General features: G+C 47.2%; 1 protein-coding gene across 1 annotated transcript in view; it reads left to right on the top strand.

Annotated features, from left to right (window-relative positions):
- The window catches only part of LOC137532589 (cathepsin K-like), a 97,518-nt gene that overhangs the window by 63,249 nt on the left and 20,368 nt on the right, over window positions 1–13,901 (top strand). Inside the window, exon 6 of the mRNA XM_068253255.1 lies at window positions 9,072–9,237. Within this exon, the coding sequence (XP_068109356.1) occupies window positions 9,072–9,237 (166 nt within the window). The remainder of the gene's footprint in view (window positions 1–9,071; window positions 9,238–13,901) is intronic.

Raw genomic sequence — 13,901 nt, 5'->3', positions numbered from 1 at the left:
GAACACGCGAACTTCGGGGTTCGCGTTCGTGGTGAACCGCGAACTATATGCGAGTTTGACCCGCCCCCTATACTACATCATTAGGGTCAACTTTGACCCTCTACATCACAGTCAGCAGACACAGGGTAGCCAATCAGGCTACACTCCCTCCTGGAGCCCCCCTCCCTTATAAAAGGCAGGCAGCGTCAGCCATTTCACTCACTTGTGTGGCTGCAGTAATTAGAGAAGGGAGAGCTTGCTGCAGAGCGACATAGGGAAAGCTTAGTTAGGCTCTTGTTAGGCTTGTTAGCTTGCTCCTTGCTGATGCTTATTACTAAAAAGCACCCCTCAACAGCTCTTTTGAGAGCTAATGTTGTTCTTGTGATCTATTTTTTTGTGTGTGTGTGTGTCCCACAGACACCTATACATCCTTGTCAGTCAATCACAGCTGGCCCTTGGCCCCTTTGTAATTTCTACTGTGCCACTGCCAGGCCCAGCACATTCAGTGACTACCTGTGTGTGTGACAGCTGCACATTTGTAATACTAATCACTGCATACCTACCTGTTCAGTGCACCTACCTACGTGAGCGCATGCAGTGTTATTTACCAGTCACTGCACCTGTTCACGGTACCTGTGTGTGTGTGACAGCTGCACATTTGTAATACCAATCCCTTCATACCTACCTGTTCAGTGCACCTATATACGTGAGCGCACGCAGTGTTATATACCAGTCACTGCACCTGTTCATGGTACCTGTGTGTGTGTGACAGCTGCACATTTGTAATACCAATACCTGCATACCTGTTCAGTGCACCTACCTATGTGACCACACGCAGTGTTATATACCAGTCACTGCACCTGTTCATGGTACCTGTGTGTGTGACAGCTGCACATTGTATTGATACCAGTCACTGCATACCTGTTCAGTGCACCTGCGTAACCGCAACTTTGTTGTACCAGCAGTCACTGCAACCTTTTCACTGCACCTGTGTAACCGCACATCGTATTAGACAAAATAAGAGGCAGAGCCAGAGGCAGGCCACCCGGAAGGTCTGTTCGAGGTCACGCTGTCGTGATTTCGTGCGGCCCTCGACCGAAGTACAGTGTTCAGAAGAAGGCATGTGCCATCACCCCCCAATATTGTCAGGACGTAGTTGACTATTTAACACAGAACACCTCATCTTCCTCAACTTCCGCACGGAAGCGTGACATATCTTCCTCCTCCTGCTCTGATTCTGGCACCCCACCTAACACTCTGTTGGCAGCCATCACCAAAGTGCTATCATCCCAGGGCTCAGCGGTGTGAAACATTTTTTGTGTGTCTGCCTCAGATGAGAGCAGTGCCATCTGTACTCTCTGCTACCAAAAATTGAGCCGTGGAAAGACCAAGACCCGTGTAGGGACCACTACCTTACGAAGGCACATGATTACAAAGCACAAACGGGCAATGGGATGACCACCTGAAGAAAAGCAGCACACAAAAGCAAAGCCACACACCGCAGTGGAAGATACAATCACGCAATTATTTCTCAAAAAAGGCGATACCCAAACTGTACCGTGATGTTGAAAGGCAAGTGGTGTCAGCTCTGGCACACAGCGTTGGGTCAACGGTCCATCTAACCACTTAATGCCTGGTCTGCAAAGCACAGTCAGGCCTGCCCGAAGACTAAGTCAGTCCCCACACACAGCATCTCTACCTGCACACCGTGTGACTGCCTGCCCCAAGACTAAGTCGGTCCCCACACAGCATCTCTGTCTGCAGGCCGCTTGACTGCCTTTTCCGCCACCACCAACGGGGTCCAGGACTCCAGACGGATTCCTTAATTGTTAAGGCCGCTGCTAGCAGCGGCCGCTATAGTAATTTTTCTGGTGCGTGTACATGCCTGCTTTTAATTTTAAAATTTCTTTTTAATTTTTCTGGCTGCACTGCAGCTGTAACAACATATCAAAAGGCATGTACATGTGTCAATTCCCCTTCGTGATCGTTACCTTGCCGCGGTGAAGGGGCTTGCGTATAACAATAAAGCAATGACCGATGGTGATATGAGTGTCTCGGGGGGTGGCGGCACACCCAAGATAATAAGGTCGTTGCTTCATTGTGGACAGACCAAATTCGATCAGCTGGTCAGTCACTGTTGTTCTGTCCTTGAGCTACCTCAGCCCGGCGACCATATGGGCTCGAAAACCGCAATCGCCTGCACTCTGGCCATGGTGCGCACCAGTCCAGCACGGCCGTCACTACACAAACAGCTGTTTGCGGTGCGCTACACAGTGAGTTTGGTCTGTCAGTGTGAATCAGTACACCAATTACACTCCCTGATTGATGTATACACATGCAAGATGTTTTAAAGCACGTTAGGCCTCCAATTTAGTAATAAAATGTGATTTCTGCCCTTAAACCCTGCTGTGCATAAAATTTGGATTTTTCCCCGGGACTTTTGGCATGTATCCCACTCCGCCATGCCCCCCTACAGGTGTTACACCCCTTGAAACATCTTTTCCATCACTTTTCTGGCCAGCATAAATGTTTCTAGTTCTCAAAGTTTGCCTCCCCATTGAAGTCTATTGCGGTTCGCAAAAGTTTGCGCGAACCGAACTTTTGCAGAAGTTCGCGTTCGAGGTTCATGAACCGAAAGTCGGAGGTTCGAGCCATCTCTAATAGATGGTAGCTTCTCTGTATCTGGCAGCTGGGCCTCTGTATTCTCTAGCAGCATTCTTTAATAAACATTTCATAGAGATTCTAAATAGGGAGATACTAGTTTGCCTGTCAGCATCAGTCTCGCCAGGGATATATTTGCAGACCATATGGTCAGCAGTGTATACATAAGTGTATACATTTAAAGGATATCGATTTAAAGTATAGCCATGAGTCACTGTACTTAAAGAGACACTGAAGCGAGACTAAATCTCGCTTCAGGTCTTATATATAGCAGGGGCACGTGTGCCCCTGCTAAAACGCCGCTATCCCGCGGCTTAACGGGGGTCCCTTCACCCCCAACCCACCCCCCGCAAATGTTGGTCGGAAAATGGTCGCTGGAGATATCCTTCCTGGAGGCAGGGCTAACGGCTGCAGCCCTGCCTCCCAGCGCGTCTATCAGACGCGCATCGCCGCCTCTCCCCCGCCCCTCTCAGTGAAGGAAGACTGAGAGGGGCGGGGGAGAGGCGGAGATACGCGTCTGACAGACGCGCATGGGGCAGGGCTGCGGCGGTTAGCCCTGCCCCAACCAGGAAGCGCTCCCCCGCTGCACGGAGGGGGTTTGGGGGAACAGGGACCCCCGTTAAGCCGCGCTATAGCGGCGTTTTAGCAGGGGCACGCATGCCCCTGCTAGCTATGAGGTCTGAAGCGAGATCTATTCTCGCTTCAGACTCTCTTTAAACCTGCAGATCAGATAAGCAGAAACCAATGAGGGTGAGCTGACTGTATCTTTTAACTTTTCGGCTGCTTGATTTCTAAGTTTAGCATATGTATGCTCTAGATTGTAAGCCTTTGGGCAGGGTCCTCCTCCTTTTGTGTCCTACCTGATCACATACCTCCATTACTGTGCACCCATGAACTCAAACTGCCTAATCTCCATGCTCCCATCCAGTGACTGACTAAGCAGCATTACCTTGTACTGTGTGATCTGGTTTTTCTTGTATTCCTGTATTGTCATATGGCTGTATGTCACCCCTAAATATTGCCTGTAACCTAACCTTGCTGTTGCCCCCACCCACTCTTTTGAATGTCTGGCAGCCGAACTCTCAGCTGAGAAAAAAATAAACATACTGCTTGTCTACCGACCCCCTAATGGTGGCTCAGCTTTTCTCAAGGAAATAGCAGAACTTGTATCTTGCATAACACTGAAACACCCTAGGTGGATAATTCTGGGAGACTTTAACGCATGGGTCGATACTCGATACACACTCTTCCCAATTTGGAACTGAGCTACTTCTCTCCATGAATGAACTGGGCTTCTCTCAAGCCATCAACCTCCCTATCCACAAAAAAGGACACACTCTGGACCTCATTTTCCATTCAGAACTCCTAATATCCAATGTGGAAATTGATCCAGTAGTTTGGTCAGACCACCACACTGTCCACTTCTCCTTTACAGCACCGGCTACAAAACACCAAGTGAAAGAACTAATAAAATATCGTTCCTTGAAAGGTTTGACACCCCAACACCTGCAGAACAGCCTCAATCTAGGCGGACTGACAGATCACAACTTGGGCCTTGAACCCATGGTCCTTAAATATAACCACGATGTCTCAGCCGCTTTTGACGCCATAGCTCCATTAAAGATAAAACGTTCCGCACCATTACATCACGCTCGCTGGTTTGACAACTCTATAAAGGAACTAAAGAAACAGGGACGCAGATTGGAACGAAGGTGACGCAAACACCAGTCCCCTGATGACAAACTTTCCCTAACTGCTCACCTGAAAAAATATCAAACGGCGATTAGCAAAAAGAAGTCCTTATTCCTGTCTCACGAAATTGCAAATGCAGCCAACAGACCTGCCCAACTATTCCGCACGGTTGACAGTCTCTGCAATCCATCTTGCAGGAAATCCAGCATCAGACCTTCACAGGAACTGTGCGAAAAATTTGCCCACTTCTTCTCAGACAAAGTCTCCTCCATACGATCTGCCATTCAATTCACAGCCCAAGAAACCCATGCAGAGCCATATAACAGGTGCAAAAATAGCCTACCACCATGGTCTGATTTTAAAGTAATCACTGAAAAAGACATCTTGGACATCCTCTCAAACTTTCGCCATACTACCTGCGATCTGGACCCTGGCCCCACTAAGTTCATGTTGAAATGCCCTGACCTATTTACACCGGCATTCCACAAAATAGTCAACGGTTCCTTACAAGAAGGGTGGTTTCCTCTACTCTGAAAGAAGCAATCGTCAGGCCACTACTCAAGAAACCATCCTTAGACCCAGATGCTCTAAACAGCTACAGACCTGTCTCTAACCTCCCCTTTCTGGGAAAAGTTATTGAAAAGGCTGTCTACCTCCAACTTGAAGACAGGCTCTCCAGAAACAACATCCTTGACCCTCTTCAATCTGGCTTCAGGAAATATCACAGCTGTGAAACAGCCCTCACCGAGATTTGCAATGATCTGCTCATTGCAAGAGACAAGGGTCAATGTTCCATCCTGATTTTGCTCGACCTCTCAGCGGCTTTTGACACAGTCGATCATGAAATCTTGCTCAACAGGCTACAAGAGTACTGTGGCATAGATGGCATTGTACTCCAGTGGTTCAACTCCTTCCTGGCTGGCAGAACACAAAGGGTAGCCTTAGGGCCCTTCCTCTCCAACCTTGTACCACTAAAATACGGTGTACCTCAGGGCGCAATATTATCCCCTTTACTTTTCACCATATACATGCTGCCACTTGGAGAAATCATACAAAAACATGGCCTGACATATCATTGCTATGCTGATGACACCCAGCTATATTTGTCATTCAAACCTGGCATCACAGACCCTACTCCACAAATAAACTCATGCTTAGCTGAGCTTCAGGAGTGGATGAATATTAATTGGCTAAAACTTAATGCTGACAAAACTGAGGTTCTTGTTATCGAGGGCCAGGGCTCAACAGCAAAGCAGCCCCAGTCTCAACCAACACCGCTAAGGATAGGGAGCTCAGACCTGAAAAACTCAGACTGTGTGCGCAGCTGGGAGTACTGATTGATAGGAAATTAAGCTTCAGGAATCAAATCTCAGCTGTTGTGAAACATTCCTTCTTTCATCTAAGGAATATTGCCAAGATTAAACACCTAATTCCTTCAGAGGATCTTCCAACCCTAGTCCATGCCTTCGTCACATCAAGGTTAGACTACTGCAACGCCCTCTACACAGGCCTGCATAAGAAAGACTTACGCCGTCTGCAAATAGTACAGAATGCCGCCGCAAGGCTGTTAACGAGCCAACCCCGCCATTGCCACATAACACCAACCCTGACCTCACTCCACTGGCTACCGATAAAATGGAGAATTCTGTTTAACCACTTCCCAACCGCCTAACGCACAGGGGCGGCCGGGAAGTGGAGCCCGCAAGGACCAGCTCACCCACAGAGGCGGCGGCCCTTTTAGGGGCATGGGCGGAGCGCTCACGTCATCCGTGACGCGATCCTCTGCCGGCGCCTGTCTCCGCTCACCCGCCGCAACATCCCGCCGGCCATACGGAAGCGCCCCCCTGCCCCAGATCGCCCACAGCACCCCTCAGACCCCCCTCCCCCCTGCCCACCCCCCAGACCCCTGTTTGCACCCAATTACCCCCCTAATCACCCATCAATCACTCCCTGTCACTGTCTGTCAACGCTATTTTTTTTTATCCCCCCCTGCCCCCTGCCCCCTCCTGATCACCCCCCACCCCTCAGATTCTCCCCAGACCCCCCCTCAGACCCCCCCCCAGTGTACTCCCCCTGTCATTTTTCACTAACTTGTGACAAAAAATAAAATCTTCTATGAACTCACCATACACCTAACGGAATACCTTGGGGTGTCTTCTTTCTAAAATGGGGTCACTTGTTTTTTGTCAGAATGGGGTCACTTATTTTTTGTCACAAGTTAGCGGAAATTGATTTTTTTTGGTTATTTTCACAAAGTGTCATTTTCCGCTAACTTGTGACAAAAAATAAAATCTTCTATGAACTCACCGTACTACTAACGGAATACCTTGGGGTGTCTGCTTTCTAAAATGGGGTCATTTGTGGGGTTCCTATACTGTCCTGGCATTTTAGGGGCCCTAAACCGTGAGGAGTAGTCTTGAAACGAAATTACTCAAAATGACCTGTGAAATCCTAAAGGTACTCATTGGACTTTAGGCCCCTTAGCGCAGTTAGGGTGCAAAAAAGTGCCACACATGTGGTATCGTCGTACTCAGGAGAAGTAGTATAATGTGTTTTGGGGTATATTTTACACATACCCATGCTGAGTGGGAGAAAGATCTCTGTAAATGGACAATTGTGTGTAAAAAAAAATAAAAAATTGTCATTTACAGAGATATTTCTCCCACTCAGCATCGGTATGTGTAAAAATACACCCCAAAACACATTATACTACTTCTCCTGAGTACGGCAATACCACATGTGTGGCACTTTTTTGCAGCCTAACTGCGCTAAGGGGCCCAAGTCCAATGAGCACCTTTAGGCTTTACAGGGGTGCTTACAAATTAGCACCCCCCAAAATGCGAGGACAGTAAACACACTCCACAAATGACCCCATTTTGGAAAGTAGACACTTCAAGGTATTCAGAGAGGGGCATGGTGAGTCCGTGGCAGATTTCATTTTTCTTTGTCGCAATTTAGAAGAAATGGAAACTTTTTTTTTTTTTGTCACAAAGTGTCATTTTCCGCTTACTTGTGACAAAAATTAATATCTTCTATGAACTCACTATGCCTCTCAGTGAATACTTTGGGATGTCTTCTTTCCAAAATGGGGTCATTTGGGGGGTATTTATACTATCCTGGACTTCTAGCCCCTCATGAAACATATCAGGTGGTCAGAAAAGTCATAGATGCTTGAAAATGGGAAAATTCACTTTTTGCACCATAGTTTGTAAACGCTATAACTTTTACCCAAACCAATGAATATACACTGAATGGGTTTTTTTTAATCAAAAACATGTTTGTCCACATTTTTCGCGCTGCATGTATACAGAAATTTAACTTTATTTGAAAAATGTCAGCACAGAAAGTAAAAAAATCATTTTTTTGCCAAAATTCATGTCTTTTTTGATGAATATAATAAAAAGTAAAACTCGCAGCAGCAATCAAATAGCACCAAAAGAAAGCTTTATTAGTGACAAGAAAAGGAGGCAAAATTCATTTAGGTGGTAGGTTGTATGAGCGAGCAATAAACCGTGAAAGCTGCAGTGGTCTGAATGGAAAAAAGTGCCTGGTCCTTAAGGGGGTTAAAGCCCACGGTCCTCAAGTGGTTAAGATTGGCTTACTGACATTCAAATCCTTGCACAATCTGGGCCCTGGATACCTGAAGGACTTGTTGCAACTGCATCACACCCCCCACAATCTTAGATCAAAAGGACGCAACACCATGGTCACCCCCAGAGTCCACCTCAAAACTTATGGAGACAGAGCCTTTTGTCATGCTGCCCCTACACTTTGGAACTCCCTGCCACACCCAATCAGGACAGCTCCATCCCTGGAAGCATTGAAGTCTAAACTGAAAACCTACCTCTTTAGTCTGGCATTCATGAACATCTGACTATCTCCTCTGTAACACAACCCAGCCTGCAACCCTGTATTAACCTGCCTGGCGTTCTGATAAGATCGCCAGGGAGGCTGCGGGAGGGTTTTTTTTTAATAAAAAAAAAAACTATTTCATGCAGCCAACTGAAAGTTGGCTGCATGAAAGCCCACTAGAGGGCGCTCCGGAGGCGTTCTTCCGATCGCCTCCGGCGCCCAGAATAAACAAGGAAGGCCGCAATGAGCGGCCTTCCTTGTTTTGCTTCCCTCGTCGCCATAGCGACGAGCGGAGTGACGTCATGGACGTCAGCCGACGTCCTGACGTCAGCCGCCTCCGATCCAGCCCTTAGCGCTGGCCGGAACTTTTTGTTCCGGCTACGCTGGGCTCAGGCGGCTGGGGGGACCCTCTTTCGCTGCTGCTCGCGGCGGATCGCCGCAGAGTGGCGGCGATCAGGCAGCACACGCGGCTGGCAAAGTGCCGGCTGCGTGTGCTGCTTTTTACTTGAGCCAAATCGGCCCAGCAGGGCCTGAGCGGCAGGCTCCGGCGGTACTGGACGAGCTGAGCTCGTCCAGACCGCTCAGCAGGTTAATCTGAGACACAACTATGCGCTTTGAGTCCTATGGGAGAAAAGCGCTTTACAAATGTTATTGTATTGTATTGTATTGTATAACCTAATGTCCAGTGCTGCGTAATATGTTGGCGCTTTATAAATACAATAAATAAATAAAATAAATGTATATTTTACAGTATATACATAAGTACTAAGTGCTTTTAGTGTCTTTACAGAGATTTTGTTAATCTGAGCATGTGCTAAGCAGATTTTACTTCTGATCCCATGAATGTACACTTTATAAAATCACATTCAATTTTTTGTTGCTTTTAGGATCAGGCTTGTAACTACACTGCCAAAGGCAAGGCTGCCAAATGTAAATCCTTCAAAGAAGTACCGGAGGGCAATGAGAAGGCATTGAAGAAGGCAGTGTGCAGCGTTGGGCCTGTATCTGTGGGTATTGATGCCAGTCTGAGCACCTTCCACTTTTACAGTACAGGTAAGTGTTCCTAATGGAAAAGCAAACTTCTAAAAATCAGGCAAGCACAGTATTCAAACCTTCATCATGTAACATGCACTCTGAAAAATAACCTTGAAATTTGATTGCTTCTAATGAGTAGGACATTTGAACTAATGTACTTCATTCTTTCATGGTACATATATCATAAAGCTGCAGCTTTCCAGACTAAACACTGACAATCTTGGCCATAGCTTGTCTGACATATTGGTACCTCTCCTTATCAGTGCAACAGTTACTTGACTTCCGCTTCCTATGCATCTCTGCTTCCAGAGATTGTTGCCAGGTTATTACATAACCTGCTGCCAAGTCCTTAACTACTTTCGGACCACCTTGATTGAAATCTACGCCCTGTTTTGGTGGGTTCCTGGCTGGCAGGGCACAGATTTCAATCGCCGTCCGCAGCGCACATTCGCCGTTTCTGTCGCTCCCCGCCAATTGCGCCGCTCAAACCCTACATTTCCCGCCTCCGTCTCTATGACGGCAGAGCCATGTGAGCCGGGCAGGAGCCGATTTCATTGACGCCTGGCCGTGTCTATCAATGTAAGCCGCTCCCATTGGCTCACATTGATAGACACGGTCAGGAGCCATTGAAAACGGCTCCTGACCGGCTCACATGACTCTGCCGTCATAGAGATGGCAGAGTCTATGTCCTGAGGATCCCGGCGTGCGGCTATGATGGCGGTTGCGGCGGCTATGCACAGCGATTCGACGGTATGCCGTCGTTCTTGTACCAGCGGTCTCTGGTCCTTAAGGGGGCAGAGACGGCTGGTACTTAAGTGGTTAAAGGACACATGACCAACCTAGTGTGATGTAATACAACTATTATGACTAATATAAAAAGAGAAAAAGGTGTACTGTGATGCCAAATCCCTTTTAAGGCATACAAATGTGTAGGCAGAAGAATAACTACCAGAGTAACAGCCCTTGCAGGCAAGGCCATATTTATACTTTTTCTGCTCCAACGCCCAGTAGATTGTAACTTCCCTTTCATGTGCAGCAATGCCCCTCCCATTCCTTGTGCAGCCCGTCTTCCATGTGTATCATCCATGTACTGCCCTACTCTTTCATAAACTGCTCCATTGGGCTTCAGCTTCTCCTTTTCATTTATTACTTCTCATTTTCTGCCCCCTCTTTCTTATATAGCACCCCCTCTTCCGTATCCAGGTGCCCCCTGGGGCTACAACTGCCCAAGGCCTGGACCTTTGTAGCCTTTCCAATAATCCAGCCCTGCTTGTAGGTGCCTTTTGGGGGGCTCAGGTTCAGAGGGCTGATCATTTCCTGACACACCCTCTCTACAATAAATGTTCCCCCTTTCACATGATAGCCACCAGTGGCAAAGCCATGCAGGCCAGTGAAGGGAGGAAGATTTTTTTATAGTTGAATGAAAAACAGTAAGTCAAATACCTCATGCATACAAAGGATAGTCAGTCAGATCCTGACAATAGTAAACAGCTCTATGTAGTAAAGGGCAGCCTCTAGTATGTGGCCTCATGGGATGGGAATATCACAGGGTGCTAAATAGGAAAAGAAAGTAAAAGGAGTTCCCCTGGTGCAATTACCCTTTTAATGTGTAAACGTGCTTATAAAATGCATATTAAATAAATTCTCATAAACCAATTTAATGCGAGTCTCTCCTCAACGAGCCGTGGCCAGTGGCTTGCAGCATTGCCACATGTCGGGGGAAAGTGGGTCAGGCCTCACTCTGGAACGCTCCTCAAAATGGGTTCATTCGTTACTTTTTTTTAAACACATTTATTGGCAAAAGGTAAGAAACATAGTCATAGTACTCAACAAATAGGATGAGCGGGTGAGCACAATTGAAATATACAATTGGAATTTGCATAGTCCTTGCAGGTATAGCAAGTTATCACAAAACACAAGAAGGGTGCATCTGGATACCAGCATAAAATAATGGCTGGATAGTGTACTGATTAAGTGCTCTACGTCTGATACAAAAGACCAGGATTTGAATCTTGGCTTTTCCTATTCAGTAAGCCAGCACCTATTCAGTGAGGAGACCTTTGGGCAAGACTCCCTAACACTGCTGCTGCCTATAGAGCAGGGCTTTTCAACCCTGTCCTCAAGTACCACCAACAGTGCATGTTTTGCAGAAAACCCCAAACATGCACAGGTGAGGTAATTAGTGTCTCAGACTCTCAGCAGAGCTGATTAACTACCTCTCTGGATTTCCAAGAAACATGCACTGTTGGTGGTACTTGAGGACAGGGTTGAAAAGCCCTGCTATAGAGAATACCATAGTGGCTGAAGCTTTGAGTCCGCCAGAAGAAAAGTGGGATATTAATGTTCTGTGTCTTGTCTTGTCTATTGAGGGACTAGCACAGTGTTTCTCAAACCTGTCCTTGTGACTCCCCAATGGTGCATGATTTGCAGACAACCTTGCCTATGTACAGGTGGGGTAATTAGTGTCTCAGCTACATGGAATCCATCTAGGTTGCCTGCAAATCATGCACCGTTAGGGAGTCACGAGGACAGATTTGAGAAACACTGGACGAGCATATCCAATATGATTAAAGGACAACTGTCGTGAGAGGTATATGGAGGCTGCCTGCCATATTTATTGCCTTTTAAGCAATACCAGTTGGCGGGCAGTCCTGCTGATCCTGTCTCTAATACTTTTAGCCATGGGGGTTGATTCATTAAGCTGTGTGTGCTGCACTGCCACTGCTATGCTCCATTAGTTTAACGAGCGATCCATTAACTCAACTTTGATTGGCCCAGTAGGCTGCCTGTGACAGTCAGCCTATTGGGCCAATCAAAGTGCAAGAATCTCGTCCTTTTAAGCCATTGGACCCGCCGGGGCTCAGCGCAGGTTCAGTGGAGCGAGCGTTAAATGAATTTGAGTGCTCGTTAAACTAATGGAGCATTGCGTTAGTTAGAAGTGCACGCTATGGCAGCTGCTGTAGCAGTGCAGCTTAATGATGAATCCACCCCATAGACTCTGAACAAGCATGCAGCAGATCAGGAGTTTCTGACATTATTGTCAGATCTAAAAAGATTAGTTGCATGCTTGTTTCTGGTGGGATTCAGACACTACTGCACCTAGCAATAGTCCAGCAGGGCCGTAAGACAACTAGTATTGCTTAAAAGGTAATAAATATGGCAGCTTCCATATACCTCTAACCACAGTAATCCTAAAAACTGAACAAAAACATGACAAACACAAAACAGCACATTCCACAAAAAGGGTAAAATAGTAGAAAAGTAAAGGCTGAATAAGATTTAATGCAATAGGAGCATAATCTTGCAGTTTAGTAGTATATGCACCAGGCTCTACCCAGTAGGGCAGTCCAGCATTGTGAATGGAAAATTCTGCCAACCCGACCATACCTTAGAGAACTTTTGAGGACATCCTCTATGTGTAAATACCAGTTTAACCAGAAGCGGGATTACGTGAACACTTTTAATCCAATCTTCGAACTGGGGAGATGTTGTTGCCAGCCATTGTAGAGTGATAGTTCTACAGTCTCCCAGACCCTGAGTGAATTGGTTCTCCCCAAAAACACCCAAAAGGCAACACATAGGGTGGCAGTCCAAGGGCTTGTCCAACATCTCTGAAAAGAGGTGTACACTGTGCCTCCAGAAATTGGCAATTGAGGGGCATGCCCATAGGAGATTCCAGAAATCTGCAACAGTGGAGGAACACTTAGGACAAGAGGATCTCATTCATCATTCGGCAGTTTAACCTCCCTGGCTTATGGTTATTTCCAGATTTAGGCCCCGTTCACACTTGCGGTTTTGCGAAAACCGCACCGGATGTCCGGACCGCACCGGAGCCGGATCGGACCTGAACCGTACGGTTCCTGTCCGGATCCGGTCCGGATCCGGTCCGGTTGCATACGGTTTCCGTGCGGTATGAACACGGTTGCGGTCCGGATCCGGATTCTTAAAGAGATAACAACCTGTATAAATACCTGGGGTTCTGGGAGGTCAGCAGAAGCTCTGGGGTCATTGTTGGAGACAGCTGGACGTGTGGAGACCATCCTTGGATACAGAGACAGCAGTTGGGACCATGGATCCAGTCATTTTTTACGCTTATTACCTGGGAATTCTCTCCTTCCTGTTGTTTACCTACTACTATGTGGGGAGAAGGCGTGCTCCTCGCAGGAGATGGTGGGTGCACCCTCTACTAGCCAGGAGGCAGAGGAAGGGAGAGTTCCAGGCCCTCTACCGGGACCTCAGACGACACCCACAGAAGTTCTACAGCTACACTCGGATGTCTATTCCCCTGAAAGTATCTAGGCCTAAATACACCAACCCCCACCATCCCTAAACACCCCACCCTCACCCCCACAACACCTCATCCCTGTATACCTAGCTAAACACACCACCCTGACCCCCACACCCCTGTATACCTAGCTATACACTACACCCCCACCCTCCACAACACTCCCAAACCTCTGTAAACACACCTCCCCCATCCTCCACCCAACACCTTGTCCCACAACATACTTTACAGCTTCTTCCTTTACATCTCCTGACAGGTTTGATACCCTTTTGGAGATGGTGAAGGATGACCTTAGGAAGAAGGATACCACGTTCAGGAGAGCAGTCACACCACAAGAACAACTACTCATCACACTGAGGTATGTAAAAACAAATTTTTTTATTGCAAAAACAACCAC

This window comes from Hyperolius riggenbachi, chromosome 9 (genome assembly GCF_040937935.1).
Source record: "Hyperolius riggenbachi isolate aHypRig1 chromosome 9, aHypRig1.pri, whole genome shotgun sequence".
Taxonomy (NCBI): Eukaryota; Metazoa; Chordata; class Amphibia; order Anura; family Hyperoliidae; genus Hyperolius; species Hyperolius riggenbachi.
Note: the sequence above shows the minus strand (reverse complement) of the source record. Positions and strands in the feature narration are given on the sequence as shown.